Source organism: Phaseolus vulgaris, chromosome 11 (genome assembly GCF_000499845.2).
Source record: "Phaseolus vulgaris cultivar G19833 chromosome 11, P. vulgaris v2.0, whole genome shotgun sequence".
Classification (NCBI taxonomy): domain Eukaryota; kingdom Viridiplantae; phylum Streptophyta; class Magnoliopsida; order Fabales; family Fabaceae; genus Phaseolus; species Phaseolus vulgaris.
In genome coordinates, this window is record NC_023749.2 from 3,065,577 (window position 1) to 3,084,502 (window position 18,926).

The following is an 18,926-nucleotide window of genomic DNA, read 5'->3' on the forward strand; positions in this document are numbered from 1 at the left end:
CTATATTAGAACATGTGTACTCAATATTTTGATAAAATAATAATAAAATATATGATTTTAATTACTTCACAGTTATAGTTTTATAAATCTTCGTCTTTCTTATTACACTATTCTAAGTATTTTACTTTGTTATAATTTTTTAGTTTTTCTAAAATATAACTGTTTAACTTTAATTAGTTTCCTGATTCAATTTTAACCCACCATTTTAATATTAATTACTCACTAATGATTACAGCACTTGATCATGATATATAATACTATAATTTATTAATCCTAACAACATCTTGATAATAATTATTTCACACCAATCATTTAATAGTTTTATATCGTCATTATTAATCTTAGGTTTATTCATTATTACTTTTCATGATATTATAAAATGCTTATTCATTGACGTAAATTATATAATCCAAAACATAATAAAATACCAACCATACTCATACTTATACAATTTTATATTAAAGAAAATGAGATCACATAGAAAGTTATTGTTTCATCGTTGTTTAAGGAAAATATTCATAACATAAGAACACAAAAAATAATACTGAAAATAATGAAAATTAATAATTTCAAAATAATATCCTAATTTAGGTATGAGAGATATTTTTGAATATGTAGTATGAGTGAGTGGTTTTGTTTTACATTCATTAGATAATTATCCAATATCTTCAACGGATAAAGGACAAGAATAGAATACCACAATTCCAATAGCAGATAAAACCAAAAAGAAAAAAAAAAACGAAAACTAATGACAGAAGAGTGAAAGAGAAAGAGCGAAAATATCCCACTTCCTGAATCCGTGTAGCGTGTGAAGGAATCAGCCACGTCATCATCACTGATGTAAGCAAAATAGTAGAACCAATACCTGTCTTACACGTTGCAACACGGATCAACACAAATATCCCATCAGCAGCGGGTGCATGTAAGGGCTAGTTTCTCACGAAGCACGGGATTACTCCGCGCGGAAACTTCTGCTAAGTGAAGGACTATAATAATAATATTATTATTATTATTATTTATTATTATGAATTAAAATTAAAGGGTCTCGCGATTTTGATATTGCATTCGCATTCGCATCTTTAGTCTTCAAGGATACCGCGTTAAGCAAGTTTACTCCTCTGAAAACAGAAGCAGCACAACACAACACGAAACACAAAACACAACGTTTGATCAAATTTCATTGCTTCTTCTTTGGCGGGGAAATCGAAGCGTTTGTTCTTCTACGGTGAATCGTTACGTTGCAGCAATTGAGGGAATGACAGAGATGGGGGTTTCGGATAACTGCAAGGGGTTAGTACTGGCGATGAGTTCCAGTGCATTCATCGGTTCAAGCTTCATCTTGAAGAAGAAGGGTCTTAAGCGTGCTGCTGCACGCGGTACTCGTGCAGGTCAATTCTCTTTCTTCATTGCCAATCACTCAACTCTGTTTACCAAATTACCGTTTTACGATGTTCTTCCGTGTGTGATCAACATTTCAGATTGTATAGTGTATGGTGTTTTAGATCAGATCCTATGTATACTTGTTAGCTTGTGATCCAGGTTTTGATTTTTGAAAATTTCAGGAGTTGGCGGTTATACTTATCTGCTAGAGCCGCTTTGGTGGGCTGGCATGGTAACGAGTAAGAGTGGCAACTTTATTTCCTTTCTCACTCTTTCTTGTACTCGGATTATCTTGTGTTTTGAAATTAAACTTAATTGGATCTTGAACTGTGTGCTTGCAGTGATTATTGGGGAGATTGCAAATTTTGTGGCCTATATCTATGCTCCGGCAGTTCTGGTTACTCCCCTTGGTGCACTTAGTATTATAGTTAGGTACTCTTAGCTTTGAATAAAATTTTGATAGTTTTGGTGGATTTTGTATTTGTATGGTGGAACTAACATATGAAGTATCCGTGGGTAGCGCTGTTTTGTCCCACTTCTTGTTGAAGGAGCGGCTTCCTAAGATGGGGGTGTTGGGATGTGTATCCTGCATTGTGGGTTCAATTGTTATTGTCATCCATGCGCCACTGGAGCAGACTCCAAGTTCTGTCCAAGAAATATGGGATCTGGCCACTCAACCAGGTTGGATTTTATTTTATCCCGTTTTAAATTTCTCTTTATTGCATAACTATATTCTGGTATCCTAACCGTTGTTCTCTCTCCCTCCTTTCTTTCCTGCAGCATTTCTGATTTACGTGATGGCAACAGTTTCAGGAGTTTTGGTCTTGATCATACACTTTGAACCTCGCTATGGACAGAATAATATGCTGGTTTACTTAGGAATTTGTTCATTAGTTGGCTCACTTACGGTAATTAAGTCTCTATGTGATGGAGTTTCATAGCGATATTGCAATGCTTAGCTAACTGTGTGCTACTTTATACGTGAATTTTATTACATTTTTCAGGTTGTGAGCATAAAAGCCATTGGAATAGCAATAAAGCTTACACTTGATGGAATAAGTCAAATAGCTTATCCTCAGACTTGGTTTTTTCTTAGTGTGGCAACAATCTGTGTTATTACACAGTTGAATTACCTTAATAGGGTGAGTGATGGAACTTACGACTGAGACTATAGGCTCTTGTTTACATATATTGAAGGGAAAATTTGCTTCTTTGGCCTGCATTTGATGCATGATTATGGTTTTTTACTTGGAAGAGGAAAACAGATCAAAAGGCCGATCTTCTAGTTTTGGTAATTAGAGTAAAAGTTGAGAGCTTTTTGAATTAGATTAAAGGTATATTTAGATAAACTTCTCAATAAACGCTTCTAAAAAAAGTAAAATTAGAAGAAAAAATGAAATAAGTTTTTCTGCATGCTAAACTTAGTTTATGTACAAATTAAAAATCTTCGTTTGAAGAGGCTAACAGATAAGGACTTCTAAAAAATAGTTTTAGTACATGGAAGAACTTATCAATTTCTTTTCTTATTTTCTATTTTCGTAAGTACTTATAGAGAAGTTTATCAAAACAATCCTAAATTAAAATCAATATATAACTCATACTGTCTATAAGGCGATGGCTTGCAAGTGACGTGCCCTTCCTTCATGCATACTATAAACAGCTGGTCATGTAGATAGCAAGACAAGCCCCTACTTCATGTTTTCATACATTTCAGCTAAGTGTGATGTGAAGTAATTGATATTGCTAATTGATGCATTCTAATTGTTAGGAGTCCAGGAAAGAATTGATTTAGTTGGTAATCACGCATTCTGAAATTTCACATTTAAGTATGAACTGGGAAAAAAATTGAAGTTTGAACTGCATACAGATCTTGAAATACGACCCACTGAAATTTATACATAGAAGTGTAAAACACGATGTTGTGAACAGTTTTATCCTCTACATAAGTAATTATACTTAGTCTGGGGAGGTTTTCTTTCTACATGCTGATCTGAACATTTTTTTTTTATGCTGACTTGCAACAGAATTCCACTAATCCTTTCTCAATTGATACGGTTCTTTAGGTTCCCATTGATATAAACTTTTCTTATCATCAATGTATGATATATCTATACAAGTATAGCCCAAATGCTTTTATCAAATCCTGACCTCATTTCACTATTAAACTATTTCAGGCTCTGGATACATTCAATGCTACAATTGTTTCTCCTGTATATTATGTAATGTTCACAACTCTTACAATAATTGCCAGTGCAATAATGTTTAAGGTATGATAATTGGTTCATTTTTCTTTGATTCCTTTGGTTATATCTCAACTTTTCTTTTTTGTTGAACAATATGATGTGATAGGCTTGATTATTTACTTTCAGGATTGGTCTGGTCAGGATATTAGCAGCATAACCTCTGAGATATGCGGATTCATCACCGTTCTTTCAGGAACAATCATATTGCACATGACTAGAGAACAGGAAGAATCTAATATGCAAAGTACATACATAATAACATACTCCTTTCTGTCTTATTCATGCCAGTTTCCATTTGTTTGTGGATGCATTGATAGACTTTTACAACTCGTAGGGATTTCGTTATTGCAATTAAACTTAAGTAAGTGATGGTATGTTCTCTATCTGATGCAGAGCCCTCAAGATGGTTCATTAGTGAGGATTCGATGAAGGATGTGGAGGATGAACACCTCATCCTTATACACGAGTCAGACTATCTTGACCGTTGAGTTTTCCTACGAGGTTAGGTTGATGGAGCCAATACAACGACATGAGCTGCCCATGGTCATATGATGTGTTGCTTCTGCAGTGTGGATATCTTGTCCTGGAGTTTAATAGATTCAAGCATCAATGGTGCTATAGTTCTCTAACCATTGCTTTGCATGCTGTTGACTAGAGCCATCTCAGAACTTGCGACATACTATAATCGTGATTCAAATGCTGAAACCATTTCCAAACTGAAATGGGATTGCTGCTGTCTCATTACAACAAAATTTTTGGAGCGATCATGTCATGTTCTATCTGCGTCTTAGCCAGTGTAATTTTTCTTCGCACACACACATATTGATATGTTGTAGGAAGTGAGTAATTGTTCATATAGTTCTGTCTGTATTTTCTCATTTAATTATTGAATTAGGTAAATGACAGATCTATTGGTTTGTTGATGGTGAAGATATTTATTCTTATGATCTTCTGCAGCAAAAGTCGATTATTTGTTCATTGAACCATTTTTATTTTACCAGCAAAAGTCTATTATTTTGTTCATTTTTATTTTACCTTTTTCTTATCCTGATTTTCTTTCTCAATACTTGAGGGCACTATCAAATATAGAGAATTTTGAATACAGTTATTCGCATCAAAGCACCTGCTTTTGCTTGGCATCTATCTTGGAAAACTTTGTTCTATCCCCATTCCTCACTTATTGTGGATTACATATAATAACTCATTAAATTGTTGCTTCAATTCCACGCGAACTTGGTGTCAATCTTAATGTTGATCAACTTGCACCTTTTCTCCAGTTTCTTTAGACCGGAATTAGAATTTCCACTTTTCAATAAATTTTGGTGAAAAAAAGTGGGACATGAAATTAATGGATAAGGTAGAAAAATAAGCTTTCTTATGAAGTACAATTTTGTGGACCAATTTACGAATTGGAGAAAACTGGTGAGTTTTAATAAATGGACAAGCTGGATGACTTTTATAAGTAAAGGTCATATTTTATAGCACGACTTATTCTTTTAAACAAAAGCTAAAGTAATGTCAAAAAATATTATTTCGTCGGAATATTTTTTAAAATTAAAAAAAAAAACTCATGATAGAATCAACCGTTTTGTTAGTTGAAAAATAGAATAGTATTGCATAATTTTTTATATATTAAAATTGTGTTTGAAAACAGGACTTCACCTAACAGATAACACACTGCAACTGCATTGGATGCAAAACTTTAGTTCATTTTTACTAGTGCATTTTTGTTCACTCCCATAAAACACAACCCATATTATACCCATGTACTTATTAACACCTCAACTCTTTAAAAATATCTCTCAACATATTACTTCTAAGGAATTTGTATGATGAGTAAAAGAAAAAAAAACTCATATACTCATTATTTTTAAGAAAGTTGTCTTGATTTTTTTATATAAAAAATATTCATGATTTATTGGTATCAAATCATTTTAGCATTTTTTAATATAAAAAATCTAACAAACCAGTACACTGATAAATAACACGTGAGTTTGTCTCACATTGAGTAAGAACGAGCAATATTTCAGAAAAAAAAAATCATTTTCTTAAGGTTTTGGGTTGAAAGTGATATATTGACTTTCTTATATGAAATGTTTATGACTTATTCGTATTGAATCACCTTGATAGGTGGAAAATAGATCTATTGAAACCCACCATAAGTAGTATCTGGGGAGACAGCTGCGGATACAGATTTACCATAAGCAAAAGCGGCTACTGCGTTTTTCCACTTAAAAAAAACTTAAAATTACTTAGTGAAGTTTTTAATCATTTTCCCTTTTGATAAATATGAACCATCATCAACAATTTATTGGAAAACTTTCTTTTCAATCAATTTCTTACACTTATAAAAAAAATTTAGGTAATAAAAAATGTCTTATAGATCTTCCACCACACCACCATCATTCCATTCAACACCATAAATGAATTATTATCGTCTAATAGGTACAATTATTTTATAGAAAAAAGAGTATCTCGAACATGTCAAACTTGTAGGTCAAGATAAGGATAATGGAAACCCACTAAAACACCGTAAGTGACAAGATTTCAATGATAACTTTTCTTAAGTTTATTATCTTGTTTTTTATTACTTTGTGAACAGAAAAAGTCTCCACTCTTGCCTAGTAGTATGTATTTTCTTTTAAGATGTCCTCTTCACAATGTTGATAATCTCCTTCTGTGTAGAGTGAAGATGTGTACCTAAAAGAGGTGTTCTGATACTCAAGTCAATCTCCTTGATTAGTTGAAAGTGACAAATGTTATTAAAAATGTAAGATTATATTTACATAAAGCAAACCTATTTATAGGTATGTAGTGAACCTCAACACGGATAAGTTTTTAGTTAATACGTATATTAACCTTGTATTAATCTTATATATCTATTAAATTAATTAATTTATGATTAACATTATATATCATTATTCTTATTTGTATATTGATTGAGATGTTCACCAACACTTTTAAAATGTTTTCAATAACATTTTTTAGATTGTTATGTAATATTTTCTATTTATGTCAAAGATAAAGTAAGATATAGTATATTTTGTAATATTTTGAATTTATCAAAAATCTCTTGAAAATATTTAAATTTTAAAAGTATGTATTTTAACAAGAATACAAATCGAAGAAAACTAGTCACAATTTAATGATTTAAAAAAAACTAATTTACGTTTAAGGATAAAAAGAATATCATTATGTAACATAATAACTAGAAAATATAAGACATTATTATTTTTACTTTGTATAAAACAAAATTGGCCACATTAAACTTATTTCGCAGAAGAAAAAACTTTATTCAAATAATTTAATAATTATTAATCATTTAGAGAGTCAATAATGTATCTACTAAATTAAGAATTTATTCCTGTTTTATTCTTACATGTATTTTTTATTTATTTTCTATCATCAAATTTAATTTTGATTTACGTTTAAACCTACAAGTAAAAATTATTCTTATTTTAACACTTCACAGTGGTTTGAAATAAATAGGAGGAACTAAAGATTGAGAAGAATTAGAAGAAAGAAAAAAATTTGATTGGTAGATATTAGAATTTAATTTGAAAAAGTTAGTTTTGATTAAAAGATAATAACGAAATTATGAAAAGATTAAGGTAATGAGGAACGTTTGGCGAAAGACGATGGTGGCTATATAAGTGTTGAGCGTGTAACAGTGGTTGGCTGAAGAAAAACGCAAGGTCGCCACAGAACAAAGAAAAGAGAGAGAAAAAAAGAAAGGAAAGAAACTGCGGTGGTGAAGCGAATCAGAGAATGGCGGCTACAGTGTCTGCGTGGTCAAAGCCCGGCGCGTGGGCCATCGATTCAGAGGAGCACGAGGCAGAACTCCTTCAACAGAGTACCATCCACGACACCAAACCTCTCGCCGACTTTCCCTCCCTCGCCGTCGCCGCCGCCACCAAGCCCAAGAAGAAGAAGGCGCAGACCATCTCCCTCGCTGAGTTCACTGCCAAGCCCGACACCTCCTTCGCCGACCAAGATCCCGTCGTCCTCCCGACCGGCCCGCGCCAGCGCACGGCGGAGGAGCTCGACCGCACCCGTCTAGGCGGCGGGTTCCGCTCCTACGGCGACCGCCCCAACAGGAATTCCTCGGGAGACGACTCGTCGAATTCGCGTTGGGGTTCATCTAGGGTTTCTGACGAGCCGAGGCGGAACGGTTCATTTGGGGCTAGGGATTCGAATCGCGAGCTTGCCCCTTCTCGCGCTGACGAGACTGATAATTGGGCGGCGGCGAAGAAACCTTCGGGAGGGTTTGAGAGGAAGGAGAGGGACAGAGGAGGGTTCTTCGATTCGCAGTCGCGCGCTGACGAATCGGAGAGCTGGGTTTCCAATAAGTCGTCTGGGCCGTCGGAGCGGCGATTCGGCTCCAACGGTGGAGGGTTTGAGAGAGAGAGGAGGGTTGTTGGGTTTGGCTCCAGCGGCGGCGCTGATTCCGAGGACTGGAACAAGAAGAAGGGCGAGTCCAACGTTGGTACTGAGACTGTGAGTGTTGGTGTGGGTGTTGGTGGAGGGAGACCTAGGCTTGTTTTGCAACCTCGGTCTCTGTCGGTGAGCAATGAAGGCCCGGATGGGAATGTGGGGAAGCCTAAAGGGGTTAATCCGTTCGGAGAAGCAAGGCCAAGGGAGCAGGTTTTGGCGGAGAAAGGGCAAGATTGGAAAAAGATTGATGAACAGCTTGATAGCATGAAGATTAAGGAGACAGCTGGAGGTGATTCCTTTGGGAAGAGGAGTTTTGGGTCTTCCAATGGAGGAGGACGACCTGCTTTGCCTGAAAGTCGCACTGAGAGGAGTTGGAGGAAGCCTCAATCTGATGATGAAAGTCCTAAAAGGTTTGTCATTGATACTATTTCTTCTTAGTTACTTTTTTTTGTGCTTAAGATTGTGCTGTGTGTCTTTTATCATATTGGGGTGTTTCTTGCTGGTATTAGCTTCTTTGGTTACTGATTGATTCAATGTGTATTCCTAGCTGATGCCAAAATGGGAAAATGTAATGAACCAAGGGCTCAGAATTGTTAATTAGCCATTTCAATCTGTTCCCACGAGTTCATTTGTGTGTACTGTGTTACTCTATCTAATTGTGAGATGCTCATAACCTTCACATGTCTAATGCGATGTACTTTTTTTGTTGTCTATTCAAGTAAATTTGTAGTTTTGTCTTTTGGGATCTTTTTAAACAGTTTCTTAACGACTCATCATGTATCATACCTCTTAGGTAACACTTTTGATCACTGACTTTTCTGTATTCTCCATGCCAATATGATTTGAAGCATATAGTGGTGCTGTCTCTCCTGGATTTCAAGAATTTTATTAGGCTTTTGAGTCATTTAGCTGGCCTGATTCTTGATTGTTGGAAGATCTGCAAGCAGAAATTGTTACATGTTCTTAATTTATGATGGCATCTGAGTCATTTTCCTTGTGTACTTGTCAGCTAAGCATTATTTTAATTAAAAAGACGATAAACTGGTAAATCAAGCTTGAAATGTCATTATTTGAATGGAAAGTGAGCATAATCCTGTATGGTGCTTAGAGCATGCCATAATTTATATTTTCTCCTATGCAAATTGTGGAGTCTGTTTGTTACATGTGTTTTTATTTTGTTCTATTTATACTGCTACTGCTGTTGAGCTGTTTGTTGTTGAACGCAGTGCTGAAAAAGTTGAAGATGAACACGTTGAAGAAAATTGAAGATCTACCATTTACTTATGGTCTCTGCAGATTGACAGACAGGAGAGTTGGAAATGAACATTGGATATCAAAAACTTATTTTTTGTTTCCCATTGAAGTTTTGTCCGTCCTATCTTTTTATGTTTTATTGTGAAATTAATACTGAAACAGTCAAGTGACATTTTTGGTAGAAGTGTTGGTAGCTTAGGCAGTGGTTTTTATGAATATGTTTGTTGGAAAATGTTGGCGTAATAACCCTCTATATCATTCGTAATCTATATTAGCTTGTTGGTGAATTTCGGATTTTGCATTGCGTTAAAACATTCTTTTATGAATCATATTATTGTTCAACTCAATAATCTATGTATACGTTGCGACTTGGATAGTAGAGATGGCATGTTACGTAGGTTTTTATTCAACACAGCAAATGAACAAATATATAGTACTTGAAGATGAGGTAGTGCTAAGCTGGTGTAAAATGTAAAATACTAGCGTCACCTAAAATTCAACGTATGTCTTAGCCAGAAAGTAGTTTAACGAGGTTAAGTTTACTAAAAATTGAACTTTTAGTTCTCTTTTGATAATAACTCTAATTGGAATATCCAATTATTTGCATAACAAAGGTTGTTTTAATTATCGTTATGAATAGGAGTGAAACTTTAGTTTTAGTTGAAGAACATTTTTTATCACTTTTTCAAAACTACATTGTTTGGAATATATTTAGATGTAGGCAGTGAATTTTTTAACAAAAGAAAAGTTGAAGTTAACAAGAAGCTGTTGTCTTGTTATAGAATTATTTGTTAAAAAATTGGAAATGGATATATTAGTAGTGGGCTTCAGAGAGAAGGTAAAGAAGTTGGGTGTTGTGAGGAATCCATTTTAAAATTCTGGCAAATGCTCCTGCACCCATTCATTTTTAACCTGCACCCAACATATTTTTTTAATTTCCAAAAATACCCTTAATTCCGGAAATAAAAATCCGGAATTGAAAATAATATATTCTGGAAAAAAAAATCCGGAAACCAAAATTAAAATTCTATTTCGGAAAAAAAATCCAGAATTGAAAAATAATACATTCCAGAAAAAAAAATCCAGAAAATAAATAATTGTGTTTCGGAAATAAAAATCTGGAAACAAAAATAAAAAATCAATTCTGGATAAAAAAATCCATAATATAAAATTTCGTTCCGGAAAAAAATATCTGGAACACATATTTCGAAAAAAAAATTTAAGGACAGTTTCGTCTTTTCGCTAAGATCGAGTGCAGTGATATGGTGCAGGAAGCAATTGCCTAAAATTCTTATATTGGATCCAATGCCATTTCCATCTTTAAGGCCCATCTTAATGTGTTAAGTAAAAATAGAATTCACATCAATCACCCTCATTTAGTATTATTAAGTATTACATTGTCGCTTTTAGATTAAAAGTAGTATGAACCTTACCTCCACTTCATCACATATTTACTTTACTTTATTCACATAGGCCATTTACACAACATAACTTTATTAATTAAAAAAGAGGTAAGTTATGAATTGCTTAACCTATTTTTATTCTTTCTTTCAATGATTTTTTTTAAGTCAAACACGTTTCTTGGTTGAAAATTAGGGTGTTTCTTCCTCCCTTCCATAAATCTCTTAATTCCAAAATTACTCTTGGGACAAAAGGAGATTTTTTTTTTCATTTCTGAATTATACATCATAGACTTTCAAAACTTTAGAATTCAAAATAAAAATTAATTTCAAATTTTAGATTCTGTATTAAACCATAATATAACTTTCAAACTCTAAAATTTAAAATACAAAATTATATTTTAAATTTTAAAGTTTAAAATGTATATTTTAGTTTAAAAATAACTTGTGAACTCTAGGACGAGTTTTAGAGTTTGAAATTTTAGAATCTGAAAAAAAGGATGTCAACGAAAAAAGGGAAAAATTGTCTTTGTAGGGACCTGAAAATTGCTGTGTATCTCCAATTTGCTTTTTGCATTCAATTCTCGGGCTTACTTTCATCTACCTTAATTGTTCTCCTTATTACTTACAGCTATAACCTACTTATTAAATAGTTTCATATTCATGCATTTTTCTCCTCATGTATCACTTTTACATAAATTAGATTCTAAACATACTAATTGTATCAAATGTCAAAAAAATTTCAAGTATTTTATCTCTATGTATTGAAGTCACTTTTAAAAATGAATTTAGGCACATTACTTTTAAATTTTAATTCTATTGATATTTAAATATTCGTATCTTGATATATTTTTTTATTTCTCTGAAATAATTATACATGTTTACATTTTCTTAGTTTATTTTTTAAAAACTGAGTAAATTGAAACGGGCAGAGACTTTGGGGAGGATGAAATTGCAGTGATGGAGCAATTATCACAGAAAGGGTTTGAGAAGGATAAAGAATTGGATGCATTGGTGAGTTCAGGTTTCTAAGGGTAGCAACTGGAATTTCAATTGGAATCTTTACAATGAATGGAAGCAAACAAGTATTTAAAAAATAATATTTATATTAAGAATGCGTGGTTTCATATAAATTAAAAGCTTATAACACATTAAAATTACCAAACGATTGGATGGAATGTCATCGCCAAGACTCTTTGGTTTGCTCCTACCACAAGAGATTTCATCATCGGCTACAATGTCACCCTCGTTGGGGCGATGACTGGTCCTTTTAGAGTATTGAAATCTCACATCGACATGCTTCACAAATCCCATGGCATATGTGGAGCTGATGAGTAAAATTAAAAGGGTACACGACACTTTTCCCCAAGTGATATCACTACATGTGCTTTATTCAGGGAGAATTGCATGTTACATGAATATTTAGAAAACAAAATAAAAGCAACATTACCTGACTTGGCGCCGCCCCTGGTGACAAATGAAATATAAGATAGTCCGTTCATTAACTACAAGCACCTGCCCATAGTTTAACTTAAACTGTGGAAAAGTGAACAGTTCAGAAATCAATGGAATTGCCCTTGTCGTCTAGGGCTTTTTGCTGTCCAACTTGTCATGTAGTTCTTGTATCACAGTTTTCAACTATTTTGCAGCAACAAAAGGCCGAGAAAAAACATGGCCCAACACAATCAATAATTCAAGAAAAACAAAACATAACTTAAGCATTATATCATGTTGAAGGGGAAAAAAGGTATGACCTCTTTTGGAACTTGGCAGAGTCCCAATGACACTTTCTAATAATTTAAATAGAAGTTATGTTGATCTGGATGGATGATAGACACATACTTAAAAAGGTACTGCAATGGGGCAAAAACCAACAAGCAAAATTTAAAGGAATAGCATCGAGAGCACAAACTGCTAACTGCTATTAGAGTATGGAGAAACCGAAAAAGTACAAGTGACTAACATTCTAAGAAAGAAATAAGAGAAGAATTTACAAGGCATCAAGTATATCCGCAGAAGACAAGAATAAAAATGATGTAATTCTTGGAGTTCAGCAGCATAATATAACAAAAGCACCGAAAGAGAATAGCTAACGAAGAAAAGTACTATATGATCAAATAAGACAACTTCAGTATAAAAAAGCATAGCGAAATTCAGTATCACTCATTTCATGAAAGATGCCAACTTGAAGTCATTCCCTATTACCATGCAAAGTGTGGCAGCTGAAGAAAACAAACACTATCATCGTTAATATTGTCCATACTGCAATTGTGGAGGATAACCAACTAGCTTCTTTACGAGAGGGATGAGAGCAACCAACGCAATTTGAAGCTGTTCTGAACTGTTTAATCGAATACTTATTTGTCCTGCCCCTCGATTGTTCAAATTGGCCCGGGCAACCAGGTTTGTATGTCGTCCAACTGGGATTTGAGATTGCACATTGCACCCAACAGCAAGATCTCCATGCCAATCCATAACAGAGAGCCCGAGAGTGGATAAGAAACGACCTAAAGGGTAATCCTTATCTCTCAACTGAGCCTCCAAACTGCCACCATAAGCAATGTCATTGCGCCCTGCCATTGCACCACCACTGATAACCACCCTGAATCGCTTACTAGCAACCAATTTGTCTTCAATCTTAACTCCACCTGATAAGGCATCACCAAGTAAAGTGAATGAGAGACCAGCGGTTGCCTTATTTCTTCTAAAATTAGTAAATCTTGTCTCACTGCGTAATGTATAAGCCAAGTCCTTCCCCACAGTCTGCATATCGAAACCTAATGAAGTTGCTTTCCCTTCCCCATGCTTAACTGAGCCGGCTATTTCCATCTGAACATTAGCATCCTTTTTATCTTTAGTAACCTGACCCGTGAAAGACAAAGGTACCCTGTCCTTGACAACGAACAATCTTTCAACATTCAGACCTTCATAACCCACATCATGATCCCATCCATGAGTTTCTAGAACAGGTCTAACAAGCCACTGGTTTGATGAATCAAGATAACGATATCGGTGAGTGGGGTTATCAGAATCAAAAGATGCAGGCAGGGCCAAATCTGGCATCGGAACAGGAACAGAAGCTGCACCACCACCTTCTTCTTCCACATTTTCACTGTAATCACTAGGTAGATCTTTAGCTGCTTCTGCCATTTTCTTCATGAATTTCCGTCGCTTTTTTTCTTCTTTCAATTGTTTCTTCATCAAAAGCTTTTCCCTATACTCTAACTCGTCAAAATATGCTTTCTTATGAGCTTTAGACAGCTTTTCCACCTGGGCCTTTGTTAAAGGTTTAAATGGCGGCAAGTCATCATGTTCATTCTCATCATCAGATTCCGATGCCTCATCAAGGTCATCATCAAGACTGTCCTCATCACCAAACTGCTCCTGCGGCAACTTTAACTGTGGTCTTGACTGAAGAAGGGTTGACAAAAGAAAAGGTAAAGGAGGTGCTCGTCGAGCTATATAAGGCTTCCCAGGTGGACTATCTTGTAACTTTAGAAGAGCATTTGCTTCAGCCAGAATTTTAGAGGCAAAAGATAAAAGTAACAAATGAGGCTTCCAAACCTGGCCATTTGGCAATACTCTCTGGCCAGCCCTGTTTATTCGGCAAGCAGAGTGGTTCTCTACCAAGGATACAGGATTCATGAGACGCATGTCACCAGCTGCTTGGCGAATGGCTTGCTGCACAACATGAGAACGCTGAGTAACAAACATGTCATAACTGGAAGCAGTGCCATTGGGGCCTTCAGGGGGAGCAGATGCTGCATGAGTCAGAACCACAATAGCATTGAACCAAATGGATGGCCCAAAAATTTCTGTAATTGTGCGTAAGAGTGGCATGTCACTAAAATCCCTGCTTTGCATATCTAACCTATCAAGATATAACACAATATCAGGAGGAGTTTTCTTAATGAAGTTCTTCACAGAGAGGAGGATCTTCTCATTGCTTCGCTGGTCTGACCAGGAAGGTAGAAGTCCTGGCGTATCAATGACCCGTACCTTAATACCCTGCACTGTTCCCACAACATCCTGAACCTTCTTGGTTCCCATATTAAAAGCACTAGTATTAAACTTAACCTCATCAAAAATAGAATTGATGGTAGCACTTTTACCAACTCCAGTCTTTCCAAGGACCATTATTGTACAAGAGAAATCAAGTGGCTCCTGACCTGCAGCTTCAAGCTGCTCAGCCATTGCACTTGCACGGTCAAAGCTAAAAGCACCAACACGGCCCCCATTCCTTCCTCTTAGTTGCTCAGCTAGTCCTAATCTATATAAAACTTGAGCTACAACAACATTATGGGGAGTTTGCCCAAGCCTGTGAGCCAACCGTAAAAACTTCACCCTGATCATCTGAAGTTTCTCACGCGTCTCATCATACTCCTCAGCCTCCCCACTCGAGGAGTCTTCCATTTGCTGGGACTGAGTGTTAGACACAGTACCATTAGCACGAGGCTGCTGCACGAGCCGAGAGGCAGGTTCCAGCAATGGGGCTGCACGACCAAGGCCGGCTGGAAGAACAGGAGTGGGCCCAGCAGCAGCAGAATTTTCAGATGAAGGAAGAATAGGTCGAGGCCCTGCAGCAGCAGAATTTTTAAATGAAGGAAGAACAGGTCGAGGCCCAGCAACAGCAGAATTTTCAGATGAAGGAAGAACAGGTCGAGGCCCAGCAGAATTTTCAGATGAAGGAAAAACAGGTCGAGGCCCAGCACCAGTTGAATTTTCCGATGAAGGAAGAAGAGGTCGAGGCCCAGCAGCAGAAGAATTTTCAGTTGAAGAAGAAATATCTGCTGAAGGTTGAACAGGTTGCTCTCCAGTCTCTTGTGTGGTTTCTGTCTCTTGAATAATCTTTTCTTGTGTCCTTTCAGGCTCTTCAACCACAAAAGAGTTGTCATCATCTCTCTGATTTTCATCTGAAATCTGAGATTGATCATCCTTATTACTTCCTTCCTTTGGATCAGCTGCACTAGCCTCCTGAATAGGCAATGTCTCCTTAGTTGAGGGATTATCCAAAAAGGATGAGTTTTCATGTTCGCCATCACCATTTTCATAACTAGTTACTTCAGCATTCTGAATGCCAGGGGTACTCATTTCTTCACCAATTATATCCTCATGGCTTATATCAGTGCCCAGAGTAACATCCTTCACATCCCTAGTTACTTCATCCTGTTGTTCTAAAGTAATGTGAGCTGAATTGCCATGTACTTCTTCACATGTATCATCTTGAATCTCACCAGAGGAATCGGCTGAAGCATTTAAGTTTACCTCTATATTGTCATCTCCAAGTTCAGGATCTGCGTCGCACTCCTTCAAATCCCCAGCATCAGTACCTTCAGCTGGAATCACCTCACTGGATTCAGATTTGATAATAACCTCAGTGGCGACACCGTCAACATCGTCCTCCTTGTCTGTGCTTACATCATCCAATGTTCTAACACCATTTTGTCTAGGAGTCATGAATTCAGAATCATCAACTTCTTCAGCTTTCTCACTCATCAAACCAGAGTTTTCATCCTCCACAACACCATTCTCCTTAACTACCACCTCTACATCAGAATTTAACCCAGAATCTTCCTTCCCACCACCCCCATCACTGCGCTCCAAATTATCATCCACCACACCATTAGAACCATCACAAAAACCTCCATCCCCAGACACTCCAGAAGCAACACCATCCAGATGAACACTATGAGTTCCCGGCCCATCCCTTTCCAAATCCTGATAAGCAATTGCATCGGTTTCCCCCAGCTTCCCATTCTCAGAATCAGCCTCCTCAGAGGAATCATGCTCCTGAACGACATCTGGACCTTTTTCATCCACCAAAGCCGAAGTCAATGCACCAGCAGTGTTGGCATCATCCTGTTTATCAACCACAGCCTCCTCCGAAAGGAGTTCGGATCCTTGATCATGAGCCTGCTCCCGTGGCTCCATTGCCTCCTGAAAATCCCCCTCTACATCTAAACTCTTCAAACTATCAGACCCCACCACACTCTCCTCAGAAACCCCCTCACCAACTCTCTTGCTCTCTCCCTCGCCATTGGCACCAAAACCACCAGCCTCATAATCCATAACAAATCCTCGACGTCACTCAGAAACCCTAGATTCATGAAAAATAGCGGAATCAGAAAGGCACATAACCGACATAACCGGTACGAAAATATAGAGGCGGCGGCGGAAGCAACGAACCAAGCACGGAAACGTTAACATTTCTAATTCAAGTTACAAATTACAGGTTTCCACAACAATAATAACGAATTAAAGGAAGTAAAACGTTAGAATAAAAAGGAAGAATGATGAGAATGGAGAGTGATGGAAAAACGGATTGAATGGGGAAATGAGAAGCAGGTTCACAGAAAGGATTGGATTAGGGTTTAGCATAAAATAAAGCAAACAGAGGAAAGAAGAAGAAGGAACAGAGAAGGAGAAACGCTAACCTGCGTGTGAGGGGTGGATTGGAGAGAGGGCGAGAGAAAGAGAAAGAGAGAGAGTGAGTTTTTGATGAGTTGGGGTGAGTGAAACGGAGAGAAGAAAGTGTTTGAGTATTTCATAAAATGAGATGAGAGAGAGTTGTTTGCAATAGCAACAGCAGTAGTAGTAAAGAGGTGGAGTGAAATGTAGAGATAAGGATAGATGAACGGTGGGAGATTGGAGTGAGGAATATGGATCGGAGGGTGGAGAAGGGCGCATAGGAATCGTCGTCAAATACGCAAATCACGGTGACGTGGATGAAAAGAGGAATAGGGGTTTCCTGTTATAGATTTGATTTGATCATGTGGCTCGCGTTTCACGTGGCTGATCTCGGACCTTTACCATCCCTCGATGTCGACGCTCCCAACTTTGATTATGCACACTCAACATCCCAACGCATTATTATTATTATTATTATTATTATTTAATCATTTCAATTAATCTCTTATTTTTAACTACTGCTGCTGTCTTTTTTTATTACTCACTTCAAACTATTTTATGTACTAATACTTATTAAATATATGTTCTCACCAATGTAATTAAAGTAGGCATTGTTTGCAATTAATATTTAAAATAACTTTTGGTTAAATTTAATTATTTTCTTGTCAATAAATTTGGTCAGGTCTTTTTGGAGGTGACTTTCAGATCAATCTTTCAACTTCGTCGTTTTAAGATGTTTGAAGATCATTGAGTTAGATAAAACTCTGACAATAAAATCATTGAGAGCATTAAAAAATATGAGTCTAGTGTCAATTAGAGGGAATAATAATTACATTTTGTTTGGGTTGTAAAGTCTTTCATAATACTTGTAGATCTTCTTTAGGTTAGTAACTAAATAATAATTTGTTAATATAAAACTCTGACAATAAAGTCATTAAGAACATTAAAAAATATGAATGTAGTGTATATTACATGCAATAATGATTACATTTTGTTTGGGTTGTAAAGTCCTTGATAACACTTGTAGATCTTCTTCAGTATAGTAACTAAATAATAATTTGTTAATATATTCCCTTCATTTTAGAGATGGTGATATACAGACTCTAATTATTTACTTTTGTTGAGTTTGTGTTAAGAAAAAATATAAATTTAATCGATTGAGTTTATATTTTAAATACTTATGTTGAGTAAAAATCTACCTCTTTTAAGATCATTGGATCTGCTCTTATTTGGGTTAAATAGAGTATATTGAACTCAATTAACTAAGTCGAAGAAACATGTTTTAAGTGATCTGGTCATTACTTATTTTTATTGGTAAAAATGTATAATCATATTACTTGTTATTTTTTCACTAATATATATTGTGATTCAGATTAAATAATTTGTATATAACAAAAGTAAATGATATAATTATTAATTATATGGAGTTGAAGTAAACTAGTTGATGGATCAATATTAACACTTTTAAGAAATTGTTGCATCATAAGTGATAGAATAATTCATTTTTAAAAAATGTTTTCTTAATTTGATTTTACATGCATATACATTTGAAAACCTCTTTGTAAATCGTGTTTTGTTAATGTATTGTTTGAAAGGTATAAAAGAAAAGTAGTGGATACCAAATGAAAAAATATATATGTGGACAAATTAGATTAGTTGGATTAAACGGGATAAAGTAAAAAAAAGTTAATTATTTTGTTGCTGATATTTTTTTTTGTAAATTTTAATTATTTATTAATTGTAACAATCAATTTAACGGTCTATTAAAAATGGTTAAAATGTAATTCTTAATTATTTATTATTGTTG

The 18,926-nt window shown here is 35.6% G+C and overlaps 3 protein-coding genes across 3 annotated transcripts; 2 read left to right on the top strand and 1 right to left on the bottom strand.

Annotated features, from left to right (window-relative positions):
* The first annotated feature begins 1,021 nt into the window (after positions 1-1,021).
* Positions 1,022-4,646, top strand: LOC137821515 (probable magnesium transporter NIPA6). The gene is made up of 9 exons (XM_068626145.1): positions 1,022-1,388; positions 1,563-1,619; positions 1,722-1,812; positions 1,901-2,061; positions 2,161-2,288; positions 2,385-2,522; positions 3,555-3,647; positions 3,750-3,867; positions 4,017-4,646. Exons 1-9 carry the CDS (start codon positions 1,256-1,258, stop codon positions 4,109-4,111), a joined length of 1,014 nt encoding a protein of 337 aa, XP_068482246.1. The 5' UTR covers positions 1,022-1,255; the 3' UTR covers positions 4,112-4,646.
* Positions 4,647-7,265: 2,619 nt separating this feature from the next.
* LOC137818938 (eukaryotic translation initiation factor 4B3) lies at positions 7,266-9,598 on the top strand. The gene is made up of 2 exons (XM_068622603.1): positions 7,266-8,467; positions 9,284-9,598. The coding sequence occupies exons 1-2, from the start codon at positions 7,392-7,394 to the stop codon at positions 9,321-9,323; spliced, it is 1,116 nt and encodes a 371-aa protein (XP_068478704.1). The 5' UTR covers positions 7,266-7,391; the 3' UTR covers positions 9,324-9,598.
* Positions 9,599-12,611: 3,013 nt separating this feature from the next.
* LOC137818947 (translocase of chloroplast 120, chloroplastic-like) lies at positions 12,612-17,307 on the bottom strand. The gene is made up of 2 exons (XM_068622615.1): positions 17,146-17,307; positions 12,612-16,808 (listed from the first exon to the last, which is right to left on the bottom strand). The coding sequence occupies exon 2, from the start codon at positions 16,778-16,780 to the stop codon at positions 12,959-12,961; it is 3,822 nt and encodes a 1,273-aa protein (XP_068478716.1). The 5' UTR covers positions 16,781-16,808; positions 17,146-17,307; the 3' UTR covers positions 12,612-12,958.
* Between the last annotated feature and the right edge of the window lie 1,619 nt (positions 17,308-18,926).